We start from the raw sequence: 24,081 nt of genomic DNA on the forward strand, positions 1-24,081 counted from the left end.
AACTTTTTTGCATGCTGGGGGGAGGTTATGGGATAGCATGCATTTGTTAAAAAAATTGAAAACAACAGATACAAGAAGTTGATAGATGCAAGGAAGAAGCATTGTCCTAGAGGTGAATAATTTTACTTCTACAGATTTTTTTTTTTCTTTGGTCAGCCTTGTAAGTTACATGGAGTTTTCAAGGGTCCTTGAATGTTAGTTGTATGCATTCAGCTAGAATAGAATGGATACTTCTTGCTGGTGTAACCACAGCAACAGCAGAGTGTTGTTACTTGTTCTTTTGACTCTCTAAAAGACACTACTGTTTGATTTACGTAAATGCTGATAGATTACATTTTCTTTTGAAAAAATAGAATTTCTGTATTTTTCAGAGTACTGTAGACGTTTTTGAAAACTGAATACTTCAGAGAGATCTAAAGTTTAAACAGTCAGTATGACTGAAAGAGACTAGAGTAGCAAATAATGTGCTTCCCTCAAGTTGAGCTAAATTGTATATTTTGTTTTTTCTTAAAACTTGCATTTTAAATATTAATTTTTTAATGTTTATTACTTTAAATACTAAGTCCATTGAAATGTGTTTGCTAACAGTTTAAAGGCTTTCAGTCAATTAAAATTTGCAGAAGATGTGAGCTCTTACGATTGTGTTGTCTTTCAGTTTTGCCTGGATTATATCAAAATACGCCTAGAGAGTCAAGAAGGTGAGTACATTTTTAATTTTATGTTAGTACTCAATATGTTTGTTTTGAATTAAGTTACTCTGTCAAAGGTATTAACAAGTGAGTCCCAATTTAATATTTATTCTAATTTTGTCATTTATTTAGTAAATTATACTGGGTGTCTGTAGTCAGATATGAGAAAAGAAAATGGAGAGCACAAATACGACCTGCCCTTTAAAAAGTGATTAACAAAAATTAAAAGGAAGAGCAACCCTCCTGTAAAATGTTAGCTTTTTAAAACTTTATTACTTCTTTTATTTCAGTTGTGTTAAGTAGACAGTAAAAACCACACTGCTTCCTTAGACCTTTCCTGTCTAGATCTGTCTTGATAGTTTTGTCTCTAGTGTGAAAGTTGTGTATTTCATGCCACCGAAAGAAATAGTGACATAATTTGGAAAGGGTGAGTTACAACTCCTGCTCTGTTTCCCTAATTTTCTTTTGTAGGGTTTTTCTCTGGGCGTGAAAAGCTTTGTTACCTTTTGTTAATCTTAAGTTGTGTTCTTAAGATCCAGTCCTGTTGAATATTGCTGTTGTTATTTGTAAAAGAGAACTATTGTATTTTGTAATTATTACATGCAGAAAAGTGTCTCACAGCCTGGAAAGATGAGTGTAGCTTTTGCTCAGTCAAGTATTTAAGATTATGTTGCATCTAAAATACAGATGCATAGAAACTGAGTTTTTATGCTTTAAATGTATTTTCAAAATAAAACCCTGAAGAGCTTATTATAATTTGTAGAAAATAGCTATCAAGTTTTAGTTAAAACAGCTGTGTGGTGCAGTTATTTCCACGGCACCTAATTCGTGGATATTCATCAATAGCATAAAAATGGTGACTCATTAAATGCTGTGTCTGTTGGGGCATTTAGACTTTAGTATTTCTTTTTTCTTTTTTCTTTTTTCTTTTTTTTTTTTGAGTTTTGCATGTATATCCACTTCTGTATCAAATTTTGTAATACAGGTTTTACATGTAGAAAGCTTAACAATGGCATTGGCAGCATCAGATGCGGTGTTAAAATTCTACTGTGTTACTGACATTTCTTTTGGGAATAAAGTAGGAGTAGTCCTTTATTTCCTCATGCAATCAGATCATTTCTCTGCATGTGTTTGTGCTCTTCTTTCTAAAGTTATTTTTCATATGGGAACTTGGTCAAAGATAAATGTAAAAAGAAAATTTTAGAAACTTACTGTAATATGTGTCATAGCAATAGTTGCAAATTTAAATCACTGGAAAATGTGGGGATTTTTTTCCTGTGCAATAAAAAGAGCTAGTGGGAAGCAAACAGTTTGTTTCTGATGCATTTCTTGACAGATGACGTTGGAATTTAGCCTGTCTTTTAAGAACTGAAAAACCATCACTTCTTGCATGTCTGTAAATTTTAAGGTTTTAAGTACCTAAGAAATTTAGTGAGCACATAGCGATTACTTGTTAAAATCAAGGGGGAAATTGTAAAGGAAACTTACAGATGTTTATTATATTTTAATATGTCATTATTTTCTCATAGAATCAGAAAGTGATATCAGAGAGATTAACCTGAAAACTTCAGAGCTTACTAAATGCGAATGGTGTAGTGTGCGAAAATTGCCAGTAGTTTTCCTACAAACAGTACCTTCAACCTGTAGCAGTCTGAGAGATCAACTGAAAATGAGTAAAGATAATGTCTGGTACGAGTGCAAAGGAGACAGTAAGTAAAACAATTTTAGTCTGTTGTTCACTTCAAATTGTATTTTCATGTTTTGTGTCATGAATGAGTGCATTAAGACTAAAAGGGTCATCACTGGCAGGGGTAGGTGTAGTGTTTCTTCAGACAGTATTACCTTCCCAGGCTGAGAAGGAATACAGTTCAGAACAGCTGGGCATCCTCTTTGTCCAGAAACATGCTAGTTACAACACTCAGTCAATTTAGTACAACTTTTTTCACTAATATTTGTACCGAATGAAAGCAAGTTGGTTTGGTTAGTTTTTGTATAGGAGCCTTTACATTTATATGGCAGCTTTTGTAATACTTCTGCCATCTGTGCTGTTCTGCTGACAGGTTTTAGCTTTAGTAGAAACTGTTGTATAGGTTGCCTTGGATTTTTTTTTCTCCTGGCATACTTGTCATGATGATGTGCAATAGACAAATACCTGCTTGGAGAATATGTGGATTATCTTAATGTATATTAAAATTAAATTTAATTTCTAAATAATTTTCAAGGTCCTAGCATCTTAATATGCGCACCTTTTAAATGTAACATTGAGTCCTCTTTCTCTTCAATAGGCTTTTCTTCAGGTTAAATTTTGTGGTTATTTATACTTACACACAGTTTTGTACATACTTGAATGCATTTTAAAAGAGGAAGAATACTTTCAGCAATTTTAGAATTGAGTGCTCCCATAATACTGTGTAATAGTCTCATCCATGTCCTGTAAGAAGTATGAGCTGTAAGGAGTCTTATAATTACAGACATAATTGGAGAGCATGCAGGAGACCTGGGCACAATTCTGAGAGCAGGAATTAGACCCCAGGTGGACACAGGTGTTCACATAAAAGAAAAAAGCTTCCCAAGATGTCTGTGTGAGAATGGCTCTCAGCAGTGTCCCCACCTAGCTCTTCTCGCTGAGGCTGTGGCACAGAGTTTTGCATCCAGCTGCTTTATTGCTTTTGATATGCAGGAGCACTTTTTGATAACACAGTTTGCTCTCTGCTTTGTAAGCAATTAAATTAATTTAAGCCTGGATCCAGAGCTGTGTAAGCAATTATATGTAGATGCCTAGCTCCCAAAACAGAACACCCAAAAGCCAATAAGAAATCTAAATTCTGTGTCCGTTGAATTGGGAATTATGCTGTTGAAGAATTATTTTTCACAAGAGTTAGCCTGCTGGGTTAAGAATGACCAAAGGGAAATGGTTATGCTTGTGTCTGAAACGCCTCTTACAGAAAAACAGGTCCTGGCGGCTCTGTGTTGGGTAGCAACGTGAGACTGGGATTTGCAGCCTGAATTCTATTCCTTTTTCTGACTGTGTAGATAATTCCTTTTAGTGCAATTTAGTGCTTTTTGATTTTTCAGATCATATAAGTGGATGATATTTATATAACAGCTGATTGATCTGAGTAATTCTCTCCAACTTCTTCAACAACATTAATGTTTTATAGCACAGTCTTCTAGGATCAGAGAGGAAATTATGCTGAATATACAATTTTTGAAACTTAAGTGAAACAGTAGGGTAGGAACTGCAGTAAGAAAAAGAGAACATATTGGTTACAGTCCTACTCTCTGTAAACAAAGATGTTATTTCAAAGTATGTTTTGGCTCTGCATTAGTGTAATTTAAACATTTATCAGGTGTAATATTTAACATTTCCTGATTAAGGCAGAATTTGAATGCACTCTTTGCAAATGCATATAAGAAAGATTTGGCAGTTAGTCCTTCTCTCTTATCTGTTCACATCTTTATTACTTCTTACATACATAATCAGCAGTGTGTAGTCGTGTTGACCTAAAATTCCATGAAATCTGCTTATAACCGCAAGATGCTTTTTTTTATTTTATTCCTAAATGAATAATTTTCTCTCTGCTTTTTTTGCAGGTCAGGAAGAGCAGTATATAATTTTAATTTTTGAAACTGGCCTTGATCCTCATGCAAATTCAGTATTTGAAAAAATAATTATGGACATTGGTGTTAGAAATAACATTTCTGACTTCTTTGTGAAAATTTCTTTTGAAGAAGCCAATGCCAGGCTTGTTGCATTTACTAAGTGCTTGGAGGACAATTCCAAAGGAAGTCCATCTCATAGAGAAAGCAAAATAAAAAATGTAATTATGTTTTTGTTTTAGAACTAAGTCATTGTATTATATGGGTTACAAATACACTAAGGATAGTGTGTTAGTCAGCCAAAAAAAATTCCATTGGCTTTTGATGGCTTTTATATGAAAACTCCCAGACTAGTCCATGGTGGATTATGAAACTATGGGAAATAGTCTGTGCAGTCACAGTACTTTTTAGGGTGTTTATTTCAATTGTAAAATTCTACAATGGTCCACAAGTAATGTTGTTATTTAAAAATTATTAAGGGGTGAGAAATCTTTACTATAATCGCACAACATAACTTTCTCCAACTGGTAAAATTATGGTACTTCAAACAAGAAATTAAGTTGCACTATTGTAGTTACAGTTAATTAATGCTTTTATTAAACAAATTACTTTTTAAAGAATTAGAAATTTTTGTGATTCTGCAAGAAATGAGCAAAGATCTAAGTGTAATAGATGAGGTAGGAAAGGAAAAAAACCCACAGACTTGGAAGTTCTCAAAAAAACCAGGTATTACACTGCTGGACTTCACAAAGTTTCATTACTATTTCAATAAAATTGAGCACAGTATGCAATTTAATATTGACTCTATTCTCTTAAGGTTGCTTCTGAGTCCAAAATGCAGCAACGAAATAAGCAGTTACCATTTTTTGATGATGATGAAGAAATTGGTGAACCACATACAGTATTTATTGGTCCTATAGAAAAGTAAGATATTCGTTCTTGCCTGTAGTAATTCTCTGAGGGGTTTTTGGCATTTCATAATTCTTATTGAATGTATTTTTCTTCTCAGGTTGATAGTTTATCCACCTTCTCCAGCTAAAGGTGGTATTTCTGTGACCAACGAAGACCTCCATTGTCTAAATGAAGGAGAATTTTTGAATGATGTTATTATTGATTTTTATTTGAAGTAAGTTTTATTTCACATTTGGTTTTAGTTGTCTTTTACTTTGAAACTTGAAAAGTTGTGCTGTTAAAAATTCATAGGTCACTTGGTAGCACTTGATCTCCAGCTATGTATAGCTGTAATTTTAAAGGTTGTTCTTTGATCTTGCAAGGAAGTTTGGTTCTTCTCTTGTCCTGCTTGACAGTGACATTGTTCCTACCTGGATAAAGGTTCTTTGAACTTTTTAACATCTCAAGAGCAAATTTAACTGGAAAAAAAAAAAGAAGGCTTTTTTAAGGTTCAGTTGTTCTTTCCAGAGTATCTGTGTTTCCAGGAATTTAATTTGTTTTGATTATTGTAATACATAAGACAATTTTGTGCTGTCACTGAGGCTGCAGATGTTAGAGGTATATTAAATTGTTACATGCTGCTTGTTTTATCCTACACATAAGGTGTGTATGTGTGTTTTTCAGTCTATTAACATATTTTAGAAGTAAAAATCAAATGAGTGTGTTGCTCTTGGGACTGTTTGAAGATCTGGTGGTGCAAATACAAAATACAGGTCTCTTAGATAAGTTTTTATGTAACTAACTCCTTGAAAATTTGTTTTCCTACTGTGAAACAAAAATAAATACAAGAGCAGCAGAACAGCTTGTTGATTGAGCAGAGCAATAACACCTCAAAATATTAATACCTTGAAATATTTACATATGTTTTGCATTAATTAGGTCCTGTGGATAGTCAGCTCCAAATAGCTGTTCTGTGAGAAGCTGCTACAATTTGGTGGGGTGCACCTGTTAGCAGTCCTTTTTACTCTGTTTCTGAGTATTTTTAATTAAAACCTCCATTATTTTTTCTTTATTTTCTTTTTCTAAAACTAATTAGGTATTTGGTACTTGAAAAGCTGAAAAAAGAAGATGCTGATAGAATACATGTGTTCAGTTCATTCTTCTATAAACGCCTTAATCAAAGAGAAAGAAGAAATATTCATGAAACTTCAAACCTTTCGTAAGTCTGTTGATAAGTCATTTAACATAGAGCTAACTGCAATGAAGACTCTTAAAAACAGATGCTATACAGATAGACATATCAACAGAACTCTAGGAAACATCCAGATCTGTGGCAGACATAGAATATCCCTTGAAAATTTAACAACCTGTTAAGGTGAAAATATCTGGAAAATGCTCCCTCAAATAAAATAAGCCACCCTACAAATTGTATGTTGGTTTCTTCTTTTAGAATACAACAGAAGCGACATGGGCGAGTAAAAACGTGGACCCGGCATGTTGATATTTTTGAGAAAGATTTCATTTTTGTTCCCCTTAATGAAGCGTAAGTGAACATACCTTTTTATCACATTTGGTAAATGCTTAAGCTTCATAATTCTGAAATTAGAAGTTACATTACAATAAGAATTGAAGTTAAAAATTAAGAGAATAAACATCTTTTTCCAGGTGATAAAAATTAAGTAGTTATATAAGACCTTTAAATGTTGTAGTATAAGAATTATCAGACAATATAAAGACAGCAAAAATTAACTTCTGTGGGTACTTTTTCTAGGTTTTACCTCAGTCTCTTGCATTGTTTCTTCTAAGCTTCTGACATTTGATAACTTTTGGATTTATCTTTTTTAGTCCTTTCTAATGAGATATAGATGGGATCATCTTTAGTTACAATAAATGGATATTGAAAGAAAACTTAATTGAAAATCACTACTGCCTTGAGAACTTCTTTCTTTATATCCCTTTGTCCTGCTATTTGTTAAGGGTCCGGAAGCAGACCATTAGCATTCTAATGGTTGCTAAGAACTTTGATGATGATTGCTTTCCTTAAGATCTCAGAGCAAGTTGTCACAAACATATTTCTGTATTTCACAGAAATAATCTAAACAGTTCTTAAGCGAAAATATTTATGGAAGTTGAAGTACTGTATTTTAAATGTATGCAATAGAAACAAAATAAGGACAGATAGGAATTTTCTAACTAGTGTCTGATAGGCATACCTGGCTGATATTTCAAAAATTAAAAAAGAGATTTTTTTTTTTTAATAAAACATTATTTATCTCAGTACTGTGCCATTGTGCAGTGGGAAGCAAATTTCTAAATCTCATTTTCCTGCCTCCTCTCCAGCTGAATTCTGAGGCTATCAGTATAGAGGCAGTTACGAGATAACTGGTCATGCATAGATCTGTCCTTTTCATAAAGTTGTATTTCCCCAACAAAGGTGTTCATCAGCACTAGCTTTAGTTTTTGATGTACCATGACCTCTAGCAAGACATCCAGATCTAGGGGATTTTAATGACTCAGGTATAACGTCCACTGCAGGTGCCTGTCCACTGCAGACTTCATCCTTGCCATCCCTGTCCCATGAAGCTTCAAGTACCAAAACTTTGAATTGTGTCATTTAAATGTTAAGGTCCCTTTGCACTTGGTATATAGTTCACATCCCACCCTTCTCTCATGTGTCATTCACATATGTGCATGGGTTATGCATAGGAGAAATGGGGTTATGCAGAGGAGAAATGAGTATGAATTAGAAGTCACGTGAAAAGGAAAACAAATATTTCTTTGGTTTTATAAGAATCATTTATGTTGCTGGTAACATGAAACACAGTAGTTTTCAGTGTCCCATTCGTTTACTGACAAGGAACGAAAGCAATGTCTTTCTCAGCAAGTAGAACATAAGAGTTCATACTGAAGGTATATCATTCACACCGTGTGTGAGTTGGTGATTTTGGGTTAGAGTAGCTTGGTCTCATGGACTCATCCTGTTGTGATTAGAGCATGAGAAGTGTACTCCTGGTGTGCATCTGTCACCTGGATATGATCCTGCTCACACTTCTCAGACCTGTCCCTTCACCATAAGCTTCAGCTTTTCAAGTGGGGATGGTAGGACATTCATTTGCAACAGTGGTTTCCTGGTAGGTACAGTAAGAATGTTGCTGAGCAGAAAAATAACCAAGTGGGCCAGGGAGATGAGAAAGTGGTGGTTTGATGGGGAGTTGCTGGGTTTTGGTGTCTGGTTCCAACAAGTTTTTCCAGACTTTCTCATAACCACTAGATTAGGGAATGTAGACTCATCATCTAACCAGCTGTCAAATTGCAGTAAGTGGAGGTGGGCAGGTTGGCTCCAGGGCAGAATAATTTTCAGAACAGTGTGTTTTGATTTAACCATGACTACATCCATGTCCATTGGCTGTACAGTCCTTCTTGTTCAGGTCTCCAGTGAGACCGGGTTGGTCTCTTAAAAGTAACAAGCTCTTCACTTTTTACATCCAGGTTAATATGCTAGTCTGCTGACATAATTGGTACAGAAAGTCTCTGTTATTAAATACACATACTTTCCAGGGTTGGGAAGTACTTAATATGATCATTTATCAGATCTGGTGAATCGTTCAAGACAAACCATACCACACATGCTGCTTTCAAGGGCCCCTTACTTTAATTGCCATTAAGTTTTGATGCAGTTTGGGCTTCATAACCATCTAATTATTTTTTTAGCATGGCTGTTAGACATGCATTTTTAGCTACTGCTTTTTCTTTTGTCTCCTAAAACACATTGAAATGTGACTTCACCTGTATAATACATTGCTAGCTTCTGTTATTTGCTGTAGACAATCAAAGATCCCTCAGAAAATTTCTTAATTGGACAATCAAAATCCACTTGTAATGCCTCAGTCCCTAAATTTGGTGCTCTAGTTCTGATTGAGTGGCAAGTCAGTGAAGCCTAAAGAAGCAAAGAAACAAGGAAATAGGAGGAAACTGTTGCAAAACTTACCCTTTTGTTGGGGGACATAACTGTTTTTGATTTGGAAAAGGTAGAATGTAAGTTCTGTGAAGGGTGAGGAAGACGGCAGAACCATTGTGATGGCTTTAGAAGCACTCTTCTTTTTCTCCTTCTTTAACTCACTGTTGACAAGATTTCTTTAAAAATGTGAAGGGTTAAATGCACTTGGAAGATTACATAGGTGGAAGAGTATGGGGAATTCAGCCAAACTATTAGATCTGACTACTTGTGTTGCTAGTGCTGAACTACTAGAAAACTTCAAACAGCTATAAAACATGAACTCTACAATCTTTAATTAATGCATTAATGAAGAAAATGCTAGAAAATAAATAAGCTTCAATTCAGAGAAATAAAAAAATGTATGAAGTGTGAGCAAATTGAAATAAATATTTAAGACAGCGCCTGTTTTCAACTAACTGCATCATATTAATTAGTTTGTTGGTGATTATTTGCATGGAGAAATTGTACTTTTACAGAAGCCTGTGAAGGCTTGAGTAAAACTTTGTCAGAAAAGTGATCAGCTAGTATAGTTTGTCTTTGAATAATTATGGGGGCATTAATGTAATTGCAAGTTTTTAATGTATTTTTTCCTTTGTAGCGCCCACTGGTTTTTGGCTGTTATCTGTTTCCCTGGTTTGGAAAAACCCAAATATGAACCAAATCCTCATTTCCATGAAACTGCTGCAATGCCGATGAAATGTTCCTCTTCAGATGGAGAGAGCAGCACACCGTCTCCTTTGCCAAATGAATTAGATGCACAAAACTCGCCTTCCAAGTCTACAGCAAAGAAGACATTTACCAAAAAGTACAGTACAGCTTTAATCGACCCAAACACTGAAATAGAGGACAGTGAATCTTCGTGTTGTAGAAGAAGTCCTTGTAGGGCGAAAAGTGCTTTCAAAAAACTGAATCAAGTAGACAGTGACGTGGAAGAACCTAACACTGTGGAATCAGCATGCCATAAACTAGACCATAGAACTCTGGATGAAAACGGTATACAGGGTGAATTCACAGCTGCTAGCCAATCTATGGGTATGTAATTGTAAAAATATGCACATTTTAATTAAATATTTGGAGATTTCAGATCTATTACTAGTTCTGCAATGGTGTAAACTTCATACTTCAAAAGTTTAGTATATGGCTTAACTTCAAGTACTTGCAGTATAAATAATTCATAGGCATTGCATTTTAAAAATTTTTGTGGCTATTGACATAACTCTTCTGGCAAAGGCTGGAGATAAAGCACTATTTTCCTAAATCAGATTAATTTTTCAGTTCTGTGACTTTTTCCAAACAAAATAATTTTGTAGATGCCACTTTGCATCCATCAAGATTGCAGTTGTTAAGGATAGTAGTTGACCTTGTATCCTTATAATGTATGTGCAGGGGAAAACTGACCTAAGATTATGTGAACAGCCCTAATATCAGTGTCTTTTATCATTTGATGTTTTGCTTCAACACTGTTAATTTCTCTAATGTCCTGATGAGAAGGTATGTGAAAAGATAAAGAAAATAATTCTAAAAACAAAAAAAAAAAAATTTCCTCCACTGTTACATGTCGAGAGGCTTTCTCCATTCATTGCTGCTGTGGAGACTAAGCTCACCAATCTGCAACAGCGTTTGTACCCAAGTGAACAAAGGAGCTGGTATACTTTTAAAGGCAGGTGAAGGAATTAGAAAAGGGTTGTTTTCTTTGTTCATTGCAACATTTGGATCTCCTTAAGGCACAGAGTAGGAAAATGACTATGCAAAAGTTTTGACTTTAGTCATCAGTAGTATTCCTACTGACTTAATTTATACAGTAAGTAACTGTGTACCTTATAGTACAAGTTCGGAAATTATTGCCAATTGTATGGTTTAATCTGTATACTGCAGGCTATTACACCTTCAATATCTTTGTGGGTATAAACAGTACTAATTTCTATTCCAAATGTATTAATTTGTGATAACATTGTTGCTGTTCCTAGAAGGTCTTGGAGGGGTGCTGGTGGTGCATGTAGATGTGTTCTTGTTTGAGTCGATTTTTCACTTTATGTGTGATTGTTACCATTTATGATATTGCTGCTATATGATGTGGTCTCATGTCTTGGATGCTGCTACAGTTGCTTGTCTGGAATTAGTTGGAATGTGCATTATGACATTCTGCCAGGTTTCTGCCAGGATTACATTTCTTGTGGGTTTCTTTCTGGCTGCATTGTATGGCAGCTGATGGTCATTCTCTTTCTAACTTGAATGCCCAGACTCTCTTGCTCAGCTATTGAAGATGATGCACCCTTTCATTAAAGCGGATGTTCTCAGAGGGCACAGTCCTGATTTAAGGGTGAGATTGACCCTAAGGATGTGTTTAGGCAGCTAAATTTAGATACACTGTATTTAAACTTCCATTTCACCCAGATGGAAGATAGGCATTCTGCCCTGGGTTATCTGAGCAGCCTTCATCTGTTGCTCCAGAAGGGTGTGGATCTTGACTGTGCCAAATCCATCTGTAAGTCCTGGATATCCAAGGATATCTCAAAATACTGCACGTGCCTCTGATAGTGTAGTCATTAAACCCAAGAGACTTTCTCTTCTTATCCTACAGCAGATGCAGAGTAGCTGTTCAGTTAAGTAGCTCTGTGCTCTGATGCTAGTTTCCTGCCATGGAAACCCTAGGTGCTAACTATACATGGGAGCCTAAACTCAGATGGCTTGATCTCAAACTAAATCCTGGTGTTGAACTTGGGACTCTATAGAAGTTCATACCTAAATAACTTTGAAGTAATCAAAAATGCATCTATTTTTATTACTTATCTAATCTTTATTTTTGCTCAGTTTTTGAACAAGATGTGTTTTGTCTCAATGTTAATACTTATTTTTTTGAAATCTGTCAGCAGTAAGTCACATTAGTATATGACCTACTTATGCTAAGGTCTTTTCAAAGGTACTGAGTAAGACTAATTCCCAAGTTTTTCCCTGTGGAACTTCACTGGTGACCTCTTTCCAAAGTGTTACCTTAACATCTCTTTTGAAATATTCTCAAATGTGTATGTTCTCCCTTTTTTTAACCACTAGCTACTTCACTGCCCTATTTACTGTTAGAGAAATCCTAGTTTCCTTTAATAGGTAAAATGTCCTCCAGTGATACCATAACCAATACTATTTTTGTCATTGTTTAGACGTATTACAATAGCCCATTTCTAGGAAGATTTCAAGTTTTGCTGGCATGAATTACTTATTTTTCATTTATTTCCACAGTTTACTATTTTTTTCATCAAAATCTGTTCTGAAGTCTTGTATGGTAGTAGTAAGTATGGTAGTAGTAAGACTAGTGAGCCTGTAGCTGTCTGTGTTTGCTTCTTGTACAGTTATAGCTACAACATTCATTTTTTCTTTTTCTTCCTATGTTGTTTCCCACTGAATATGTGACTAAATGTATAGAGGTCGTTGGGAGTGAATTTACAGGTAATCTTTTATGTAATAAACTGAAATATTTCTAAGCTGCTGCTCCCAGGAGAGCTGATCCTTCATTCTGCCCTCCCCACTAGTGTGTTCCCAAGATGCCTTTCAAACCCTTTTACCAACACAAGTCTTCAGATAACTGCACAGTGAACTGATGAAAGAAATTATTTCAGTTAAAAAATAATAAGCTAGTGACTACCTTTTTCAGTGTGATCCACTATCTGTATAGATGTATTTGGTGTTAGGGAAAGAACCAGCTAGGGATAGGAGTAGATGGTCATTTTAGAGAGCATGTCAGAGTGCCCATTTTGGTAGCAGTATCAATTTAGACTCTTATAAAGACTCAATGGAACTATGGGGAAATATCATAGTGGGTTTTAGTCCAGGTGTTTCAAATTTTTTTAGGTGTTTCACACAATAAGAAACAGTTTCTGTTGTGCTGCTTAGAAGAAGCTTTTCTCTCTTGTTCATATGCATGAGTAAATTATTATATGTTAGCTGTATCACAGTTACTGTGAGCAATCCTGAGGAAATCTGAGGTATTTAAAATGAGTTTAGTCTTCAGTGGTGACATAGTATTTGATATTTAAATATCCTGCTGTCTGTGATTGATACAGATGGATTGCACAAAATCAGACTAAACTATAGTGAAGACTCAGCTGATGGCAGTAAACTAAATGAAGATGAGCTTATAGATTTTTCTGAAGACCAAGATAATCAGGTAAAGAATTTAGCAATTTTATTTAGGAAGTGTGAATTGTTGTGTTGTGTTTTGAATGGACAGCCTAAAACTGATGTACAGATTGTGAATGTGCATTATGTAAAGGTACTTATCTTTACAAGTGTCAAGTCCAAAGCACTGGTTACCTACAAAAATCTGCAGGTCAGCTGACAGAGAGGATTATACATTTATCTGTTCATTTATCTGTTTAATAGAAAACTTCTGTACTGATCCTGCATTTAATTTTGTGAGTGTTTTGTGTAATGACAATATTACACAGTGATTTTAGTGGGAACACTGAAAATCAGTACCCTTCTATCTTTTGTCTCCCCCATTCCATGTTCATCAACTAAACCCAAGAACAAGTTACTCTTCTTTCAGCTACATTTCCTGGATATGACCAGACACATTTATAAGTATTTGATACTCTGTTGTTTCGTTCCATTGGTGCTTCTCCTAATCAGATTTACAGAGCATGGATTTATAAGCAAGTACCGTTTTTGTTCATATTGGAAAACACTTGGATTTTAAAGCTGTGGGAAGACTGAATATTAAAATGTCCCTGACTCACTCAGTGTTGGGTATGAGGGCATTATTCCATAACTCTGCTGCTTCTATAAGTGTAACTTCAATGCAAGCAGGCCAGAAGTTACACCTTTGCTCTTCCTAATTGGCCTGCCTGCTCATGTTCCAGGTGTATGACCTTTTCTGGACCTCTGTGTCCAGAACAAACTATTATTTTTCAATTTGCAGCTCTCTGTAATGACTTCCAAGTAGCTATGTATATGTGTGCACATATATACATATAAAACTCCAATTGATGTTGAAACCTAAGTGTGTTTTCAGCTGGGTCTGCTGTCATGCCACCTATGCAAACATTTTGAGTTTTGCCTCATGGAACTGCCTGCCTGTTTTGTAGCCTATAGAGTTTCCAGAAGATAGAGAATAAGTAGTACAGTATTTCCAGTCTGAAATACATGGCATGAAGGCAGGGAGGCAAGCACATTGCCAGCTGTGTTCTTTGAGGAAAGGAACAAATTCCAAGCTCGTTAGTTGCGATGTAGCTTAGAACTTAATTCAGGCAGAAGCTGAGACTGATATTTTCTAGAATGCACAAAGCAAGTGTAGAAATGACCATGGTACAAGCTGAGTGGACCAGCCTTTTCATCTGCCAAAAAAGGAGTTGAAGCTGCAACAAAAACAAGTGTATGAGGAGCTAGGCAGTACTTTCTAATATGATAACATATTCATAGCATAGCTTGAGGATTTCAGCACCAAGATCCTGTGTGTTAGCGAAATGTACGTAATGCACACAAAAATGTTAATAAATCATGCTGGTACAGGGATTCCCATTTTTGGAAAGGACCTCCTTCCCCATAATGCAGTAATCTGTGAAGTAATGTTGAACTCAATGGAAGGGTGAGAAACTATGGATCACTGGGATTCTTCTAGATACAACAACTTAGTGCTTTTGTTCATTAAATTTCCCTATCATTCATAGCAATCAGTATTGAAATTAAAAAGCCAGAGGATATTTCCAGGCTTGTGATGTGACTGTTTTTGCAATCCATAGTCCTGTGTATCATGGTTTAATTTTCCTTCCCCTGAGAATTAAGTTGTTGCATTTTGGAGCAAAAATAGATATTTATTTCTCAGCTTGTTGCAGATCTTGCCTCATTTCACCTCGAAGAAAACATGTACGAAACTGCCAGGCAAGTTTCTAGTATTGACTGACAAGGAAAAGTACTGATAATTTGGATTAGAACCAAATAGTGGAGATTCACCTCTTCTAAGCCAGAGGTGTTTTGAAAATGTGGGTTGCATTTTATAGTTTCACAATCCTTAAATAAATAGCAGCATTCAATCCATGTCATTCTAGCATGAATTTCAGAAACCATGTGACTATAAGTTGGTCAACTTAACAAACAGTGAATAATTTCAGATTAAAGCTATCATTTCTTTATTAAACTCAGTTATTGGTGTTGAACGAAAATGTTAAATGTAGCAATAAATTCCTTTGCATCTGTTTGAAAAAACTGTATTAGCTTTTAAACATTTGTAACAACTTTGCTTCTGTAGGAAGACAGTAGTGATGATGGTGGCCTTGTAGATGATAACTGTAATTCAGAAATGGGACAATGGGAGCTGAAGCCAACTATCTGCAAACAGTAAGTATTAAAACAGTTAAAATGGAGATTTCATAGAAGCTTATGAAATATAAAAGATAATAATTTTGAGAAATAGTCATACATTAACCTTAATCAGCATGCTGTTAGGGTTTGAGAAAGAACTTTGTATTAAAATCTTCAGTGAGCAGAAAATTTATTGAATGAAACTACTAGTGAAATAATAGCTTTTTTGGTTTCTGTTAAGCCTGTGTGCTGCATCAGGCAAATGAAGATTGTTTCTTCCAATAAGGCTGTTTTTTGGTATTTTGCACATGGATTCCTACAAAAACAAGGTGCAGAAGCATGTTCAAATGTATCCTGTATTAAAAAGCAGATTAATGTTTTAAAATTAAATAATTAAATTATAAGTGAAAAACCTTTATCAGTAATCAGATTTAGTAAAGGGAAACTGGAGTAATTTTCAACTGCCCCCTTTTCTCATTTAGATAAGATAGCCATTCCTCTTTATTGTCTCTCTGGTTTTTTCCTCTTTTAAAAGTGTTCCACACTTCTTAAAATTTTTTTATCTGTTCTGGATTTGAAAACTTTTTTAATATTTGATGCCCAGGAATAATTTCTTAGTAAATATTTACTGCAGTTCTTTGCATTATGGTCTGACAGATGCATGATTCGAAATACAGAAATATTGCATTAGTATTGCTGCCTTAAGAATTTTCTTTGTATTTTTTTCATAATTTATCTATTTTTGTATTTCCTTTCTTGTGACTGCAAGGTTTACAGAAAGGTGAAGATTTTCGCAGTATACTCACAGTGCATTCTTAGGCAGAATAGAATTACAGATTTATATATGTTATGGAACATATGACTTAACACATTTTCAAGAAAAAGTCCATCTGTGTTGTGTTTTAAGAATATTTATGAGGTTCTGATTATAGCTTGGCTAAACTTGTCCCATTTTGATGACAGATTATCTGTCCATAGTACTTTCCAGCAGACAGTATTTTAATCCAGTGTGAAATTTCATAACATCTTTGATGCTTAAGTATCAAAAGTCATTAAGGGCACTTAAATACTTTACTATTAGCATATTTTAAAATTACTTCTGTATAAAATAGAAAACCACCTTGAAAAGGTTGTTTCTTCTTCCCCCTGCAAAGTACTACTTTTTTTAGAAGAGCATTTTAAAGAGCATTTAATGCTTTTTAACAAGCAGTACCTATATAAATACTTTTATCAGAAATTAAAACAAGTACAAGCAAACACCATTTAAGTGATTATCTGCTTATGTCTGACAAATGGCATACAGGTAAATTACTTCATTAATGCAAGCACACGTATGCATAAATGCATGCAGATGTTTTGTCTGAATTTGCTAGTTTGATGTTTCTGTGAATTATACTTTGAATGTATATGTGTTATTGTTAGATAAGAAATAACAGAGATTTGTGAAAAGTAATTGCATTTATTTATCCCTCAAAATACATACTACATATAATGCTGAAATTCTGAACTCTGATACAAGTTAGCTTTGATGTATAAATCCAAATTGCATATAAGGTGGCTGATAAGATTGCTGTGCTTGTGGCTTCTGGAAAGCTAGCGTGCTTTAGATCGAGTGATAGGATACTGGCATCTGTACTGTGCGGGAGAAGACTTGAGCAGACTTGATTCTCTAGAAAATACTTGGTTATAGATACCTTTCTTAAAGTCTTCTAAATAGAGTTGGTGGGTGTTCTGTGTATAACTACCAGCTAGATTTCAGATCCAGACTGGGATCGCTTCTTGAACGTGCTTTCCTAATGCTTTTCTTCTAGTGTGCTGTGGAGTGTCCAGTCAGTCCTCAAGCTGCTACTCCAGCAGGACATTTATGGGTTCTGTGCCTTCCTTTCTCTTGCCAGTGTCCCAGATACCTTGTGCACCTAAAAGAGCATTAGACACCTGAAGGTGTTTTAAGCAACTGTAACAAATTGTCTGACAGTACTGTATTTTCTAAGTACATCCTTAAGTGTACTTAGTGTATAGTTAAATATAAAGATAAGTTGCCATTTAGTTATCCCTATTAGGAGGTTACAGCAGTGCTGGCAGAACTTTGCAGTATTGATCTAGTTTTGTTAAGGCCACCCCACAAACTCTTTCTGTGTAACATTGTGTTTTTCAAGCTGCTGTAAAATACTGTTTACTTAAAACTTGTGTTCTCTGTTAGGCCCTGCATTTTGCTTATGGACTCACTGAGAGGCCCTTCCCGGTCAAATGTTGTGAAAACACTAAGGGAGTAAGTTTCCTATCTAGTGCTTGGGAGGGACTTTTTTAGTTTGGTTTGGTTGGGGATTTTTTTTTTTTTTAAGTTTGGTTTGGAATTTTGGAGGGGTTTTTAGTTGGGTTTTTTTGTGGGGTTTTGTTGGTGTTTTTTTGTTGGTTTTTTTTTTTGGTTGGTTGGTTGTGGTTTTTTTAATTCTTCAAGGAATAAAAATTTTAATTTGCATGGTCTTTTATTGTAGATATTTAGAGGTGGAATGGGAAGTCAGGAAAGGCAGCAAAAGAAGCTTTTCCAAAGATGTCATGAAAGGTTCCAACCCAAAAGTGCCACAGCAGAACAATTTCAGTGATTGTGGAGTGTACATCCTCCAGTATGTGGAGAGCTTTTTTGAGGTATGTATGTTCTTGAAGCTATTTTTGATTCCTGCAACAATCATATAAGCTGTGAAAATGATTACAACTCTAAAAGGCTTCTAGTATAGTTCAATACCTATCAATGAGATTATGCATTATAAACTGGTTTATTCATAAACACACAGAGTAACTTTTTTGAAAATAAACTAATTAACCTTTTTAGTTGCATGTACATAAAAGAATTGTAAGCCACTAAATTTTCTGAGAAAATCTAAAGAAAACACATTTAGAGTCTTCCTTTCTGTTCTTCTGCTGTGTACCCTTTAAAATCATCCAGTAAGAACTTGAGTTCAAAATCTAAACTAAAAATGCACTACAAAAAGCTTAATAATTTTCCCCTGAGAACTGTACTGAATAAATACAGAAATGTGACACAGGTAGGGGATTTATGTTTCTTTTGGGGGTGTCTTTAACTTGTAAGAAAACACGTAAGTGAAATCTTTACAGCTGAATGCCAAATCTTGTTTCCACTGAAGGAATTGTTTGAATGCTTATTTACTTGCAAGCTGACTTGGTCTTCAAGTTACAGCTCTTTTCACAAGAGGAGGCATTAGCACCTTCTGGTCTAGATTGGGAGGAGAAATAATGGTCAAGTGAGATGCTGCCTGCATGGGACAGTAACTCTTTAGAATCCCTGGTGCTTTAGAGCTTTGTCTAAACTCTCCTGTAGCTAACCCTTTCCTGCAAAAGCTGGCAGCTTATCCGTTCCTGAGCCCTCCTTCCCTCCATTCATACATTACTCAAGAGCAGTAAGGCTTAGGGAGAATGCATTCATGCAAAATGAAAGGCAAAACCTTTGCTTTACTGACGAGTTCCTGAGAGCTTAGAACCATAACCAGGTGCCTCCTGTTTTGTTCACTGGGGGTACGAGGAACAACCAAGTTGTATTAACCCATTCCTTTTTGGAATGGTTTAATAAAACTTCCTCCAAGTTTGCTGGATTATGCCAGGCTGAATCCCTTGTCCTGCCTAGTCCAGCAGTGTGCAGCAGCTTTGTCTGCCAGCGAATAGCATGACACATATGTGTCAGAGGGCAAATCACAGGATATTCTCAGAAGTAACTCCACTGGGGAAGGAAAATCTGAGCTGGCTGCACAGTACTACACTGTCTTGAAGTCATTCAGCGAAAAATTTCAGCTGCTTTGTATTTGGAAAATTGCCCACAGTCTCATTTTGCACCAGCTCTACAAACTTGGAGAGTATGTGGGAGCAGGTGCTTAATCTGATGTTTGTGAACATCAGAGGCCGCCAGGGGCCGCTGCGGGAGGGGCAGCGCGGGTTCCCCGAGAGCCTGCGGGCCGAGAGGCAGCGAGGGCAGCACAGCGCAGCTGGTCTCCCACCCTGACACCGCTTGTCTTCCCGCACAGAACAGACACAAAAAAAGGTTGCCAGTGCGACATTAAACACTGACATGTTCCTGTGAAGAATGTCGCTAGTTTTTTTCACAAGCAGCTTTGCTAAGCTTACCTCAGTGGTGAATGTAATTCACTCTTAAAGAGCCCTGATGATGTAAACTGGAGTACAGAAAAGGAGGAATTTCTTTGAGAGACAGACTGTTCCCCAGATTGTCATTTGGCATTTGGTTAGGATGGAATTGTTGTACAGTATCGCTGAAAAGGAGTAGAGAATGCTTCATAATAATAATTATCATAATTATTTGGATGAATGTTACCTAGCAAGAAAATAGAATGTAAGTATAGTAAGCGTTGGTGTTAGGCAGGAGCTTTGCTTTCTAGGGTGAAATCTAAATCTGTCTTGCCTAGTTGGTCATGATTCTAAAGCCTGTTTATAAGAAGAGAAATGTTTCAGACTCCTGATCAGCTCTAGATTTGATGCTTTAAAAATGTCCTATATCTTTGCAGTAGTTTTCTCTCTCACTCACTCTTTTTTTTTTCTTTAATTCGAAGAGTTTCATACATTTATGCAGACAAACGCGTAGTATAAAAGTTGTAGCCAACACAGTAGATTGTTCAGGCATTCTTATAATCAGGAGTGTGATCTGGATGGATTTTAGTCTGTAACATACTGAAGCTTGATTGATTTTACCATAGTTATACATGTACAAAACATGGAAATTTTTTAATTTTTTTACAAAACATAGAGATCTTTTTCCATGCTCATGGAATGAAGTGAGGAGGAATGTATTTTTCCTCACTATAGTTTTCTTCAGTCTTTTAGGTTATAACTCTTTACTGTAATATCCAAATGACCTTCTTTTTCAGAATCCCATTTTGAGTTTTGAGCTACCAATGAACTTAACAGACTGGTTTCCACGCCCAAGAATGAAAACCAAAAGAGAAGAAATACGAAAAATAATCCTGACGCTCCAGGAACAGCAAAACAAGGACAAGAAGGGACAGAAAGACCCAAATTCAATGTTGCAGGAAAAGACAGAGCAACTTACCAACAACAGCTCAGACTGAATGTTGTATCTGTTGCATGTTAGCTCCACAATCAAAACTGAAATCAACATTTCTGTCTGCCCAGACTAAAGATTTGGCGTGTTCTCTGCTCAAAGTTACTTGGGAATGTTTAATGCCTGTATAAATGTGTGTCATAAAATGGTTTAATTCCCACAAAGATGTGTATTAAGTGAGTCTGTACATATGTTAATGAGGCCAACTTTTTCAGCATTTGTAATTACTTTTTTCCACTTGATAGGGAGCTTTTGTTATGTATTTCTGTTAATAGAACTTAAATAGCAACTTCTAAACATAAAGGAAATAAAGAAAATATAGGATAAAGTGGTTACCTTTTTCTTTTTCAGTTAAGTTTTAATGTTACATGCTTAAGTAACATATAGGGAATGATTTGGTAGTGAGATAATTAATTCAAATTTTGACCCTATTTAGTTGCCCTTTACAAGATTATTCTGCTTGCGCTACAGACAATAATATGGGTAAGTGTCTCAATGTACCATGGCCTCCGAGAGGGTGATTCCCATCCTCCCAGTATCTAAGTGTAGGCAGTGTCATAGTTCATAGGACTGCTTCACATTTGAGGGTTTAGAAGATATGCATTGCAGTTACAATTCCACCCTTGCTTTAGTGGGACAGGCTAGGGAAAGGGGGAGAGTGCTCTTTGATCAGAGGTAAACTCTTCAAACAGTATTATAAAAGTGATTTCAATGAAGTGATCTTGAGTGACTCTATTAAATCATATTTTGTGGATCCCAGTTGTTGTACAGGTGTATTTTGAGACTTTCTTCATTATAAAATTGTATTTTGGTAAGTGTACTTGGAATAGCAGATTGCCCACATTACATTTTCTATGTTACAATTCTGAATGTTACATTCATATGTGCTTTATCTAAGTAATGAACATTTAAAAAGAAAAAAAGTGTATGATTACTATTTTTTCTAATATCCATGCAAAAAACCAAAATACCAGTGTTCATTGCTTGCTTGTTTGTTCTTGGCTTTACGTAGCATCAGACTAATGTAGGGACTTGCTTGGATATTTCCAGTGTATTTTGATTTTACAACAATCTGAAATGTCATTGTTGCTTAAACTGCAAATGTAGCCTTTTATCCCTGTTCTAGAAAGGCTTTGTCATTGAAGTGAGGAAAGTAAGAAAAGATTTGTGCAAGAATATATGTATCTCCAGTTTTCTACTTATACAGATATCTTTGAGGGGAACCAGAAAGTGTCACTTCCCAGGAAGGAATTTGTGGGAGTAGAGAGGGATCTTCTATCTCTCTTTGCAGATAATATTTTCACTCCTGATTTTTCTACTGGAAGTGTCGTTTACAGTTCCCTTCTCCCAAAGAGAAGCAGCAGAGAGTTCATTATCTGAACTCTGGGCCCCTTGAGATTTTATTTTTGTACACAACATCCAAGTCTAACCCAGTAGTGCTTCATGGCCTCCATGAGTTTTCATTCTCACTAAACCCTGAAAGTGCAGCTGCTAATGATGTTACTTCCAGGGCATTCCTGCACAGAGGACTCTCTGTGACAACCTCTTTTTACAGGGGGTTCTCTCACCAAGGCAGAGTGGTTGCACATAGAGCAATACAACTGTGGGCTGCTCATCTTTTGTACAGGTAACTGTGGGATCTAGGGGAGTTGTTCATTCCCTGGTTTCTCTCGCATAAACCCTGGGCCCCATGGAGATTATGTAAGTACCACATATATGTGTTCTGTTAGAAATGACTCCTGCAGTTTTCTTGTTGAAAGAATGTGGGGGCAATTTCCTGGACTACAAATTAAATCTGTAATGTGCACACCTCTGAGTTGTTTCCTCCTTCAAGTTTTTATCCAGTATTCTTGTCACTGGAGGGGGGGAAAATAGGGATAAAATAGTTCCAGATTGTGGAAATACAGGGTCTTGTGTATCTGGCTTTAGTGCAACTGATATACTGGAATAGTAGTTTATACAAGAGAGGGAAGGAAAAATAATTTGTTTGAAATAGAGGAGAGACAATTGCAGGTAGAATGTATTCCTTCCTAGTCTAGGCTTTCCCAATGGTATGTTTTAATTATATGGAATATATCCACATTTCATTACAGTGGTTTTCCTTTTTCTGATATTTGTGATGCAGGTTCATATCTTGATGCTGTAGAACTACTTGGTCCTCTTACTGGGAATGGCCTGGTGCTTCTTCCTTTTCCTTTCTCTTACCTGTCCCCCCCCTTCATCCTCCTTCCCTTTTTGCCCTCTTTCAAAGCTGTGAAGAAAGTGTTGGATTTACTATCATTCAATGTTAAAGGTCTCAAGATCTCCAGTCACATACAGCAAGCTAATATACATGTTAAATATAGGAAACTTATTTTTTTAATAAAATGTGACGTTAATAGAAAAAAACCTACAGAATTAAGAATGAGTTATTTAAGACCTTCCTGACTTGCTTTAACAAGCTCACTGCTGCATGTGCTTGCAAGTGTTTTTTATTAACATGATGGTGGGCAATGCTGCAATGTTTTGCAATCTTAACAAGTTTTACCAGTGCCTTTTCTGAATCAGATTTATTCAGTGGAAGCTGGTAGGGTGGGGACTCGATAATTGTATTTAATAATTACATGACAACACATGCACTCTATGGAAAGTATATGTTGTATATTTCTTAAGAGGATTCAGGCTTACTGTTGCTTAAGGGAGTAGCCTGACTGTATTCTGCAGTGTAAGGGATCAGATGGCCACCTAATTAAATGTATCTGTTTGTATTGTTTTTCAGGTTGGGTAGAATAACAGTTAAGAATTCCTATTAAGGTTTTAGATTACTTGGCATAAAAAATGCATGTACTTGTGGTGCACGTTTGCAGGATAGCCGCAAACGAAGAAGAGACATCTAAGTACTCCCTTGTGTATTTCTATTTTTCCTGCTGAGAAACTGAGCACGCTCTTTAAAAACTAGAGACTTCGAACAGAATTGATTTTTGAGATTGCACTACATTCTTGTCTTGAAAGAATCTGACTTCCAAAATATTCATTAAAAAAGTGAAAAATCAAGCAAGCTTTACAACAGATGAAGAAATTATGGTGTTGATTTTCATTTTTTTTTCATGTCTTGCATAGCAAATGAGTAAATCAGAAGATGTATGATTTTTAATTTCTGTTAATAATAATAATAGTACCTCTGGAAACTGAAATACCAGACTTCTCTTGCAAACAGCAGCAGTTTCCTTTATTTATAAATTAATTTTTTCCCCTCTGATTTTTAAATAGAATTTATTTTTGGTCACTGGTTAAAGCTTTACATTGATAACATGACATTTGTATTTTAGCATATGAACAGAAGTAGGTATAAAGATGCTTGCAGTCTTGATTATTGGGAATAGTGAGAGGTACTGGAGTCTGATAAAAAAATTTATTTTTATTTTGATACAACACTTTTTATAAGTCTTTCTTCAGTGCTGCATACTCAGGACCCCTAAAGAACCTCTGTGCAATGAGTTCACAAAATGTACTTCTCCCAGTTTTTTTACTTACCCCATCTACTCTTGGAA

General features: G+C 35.7%; 1 protein-coding gene across 3 annotated transcripts in view; it reads left to right on the forward strand.

Annotated features, from left to right (window-relative positions):
- SENP6 (SUMO specific peptidase 6) overlaps positions 1–22,848 on the forward strand; it is a 73,151-nt gene extending 50,303 nt beyond the window's left edge. For 2 of the 3 annotated variants that reach the window (XM_084201633.1, XM_084201634.1), the window contains 14 exons: positions 656–698; positions 2,219–2,398; positions 4,284–4,510; positions 5,107–5,213; positions 5,299–5,415; positions 6,277–6,399; positions 6,631–6,723; positions 9,776–10,209; positions 12,595–12,618; positions 13,233–13,336; positions 15,416–15,504; positions 17,669–17,737; positions 17,964–18,114; positions 20,358–22,848. In XM_084201633.1, coding sequence (XP_084057759.1) covers positions 656–698; positions 2,219–2,398; positions 4,284–4,510; positions 5,107–5,213; positions 5,299–5,415; positions 6,277–6,399; positions 6,631–6,723; positions 9,776–10,209; positions 12,595–12,618; positions 13,233–13,336; positions 15,416–15,504; positions 17,669–17,737; positions 17,964–18,114; positions 20,358–20,558 — 1,962 coding nt within the window. In that variant the 3' untranslated portion in view covers positions 20,559–22,848. The remainder of the gene's footprint in view (positions 1–655; positions 699–2,218; positions 2,399–4,283; positions 4,511–5,106; positions 5,214–5,298; positions 5,416–6,276; positions 6,400–6,630; positions 6,724–9,775; positions 10,210–12,594; positions 12,619–13,232; positions 13,337–15,415; positions 15,505–17,668; positions 17,738–17,963; positions 18,115–20,357) is intronic. The other variant, XM_084201635.1, reaches the window with a different exon arrangement.
- The last annotated feature ends 1,233 nt before the right edge of the window (positions 22,849–24,081 follow it).

This window comes from Fringilla coelebs (assembly GCF_963513975.1).
Source record: "Fringilla coelebs genome assembly, chromosome: 3".
Classification (NCBI taxonomy): domain Eukaryota; kingdom Metazoa; phylum Chordata; class Aves; order Passeriformes; family Fringillidae; genus Fringilla; species Fringilla coelebs.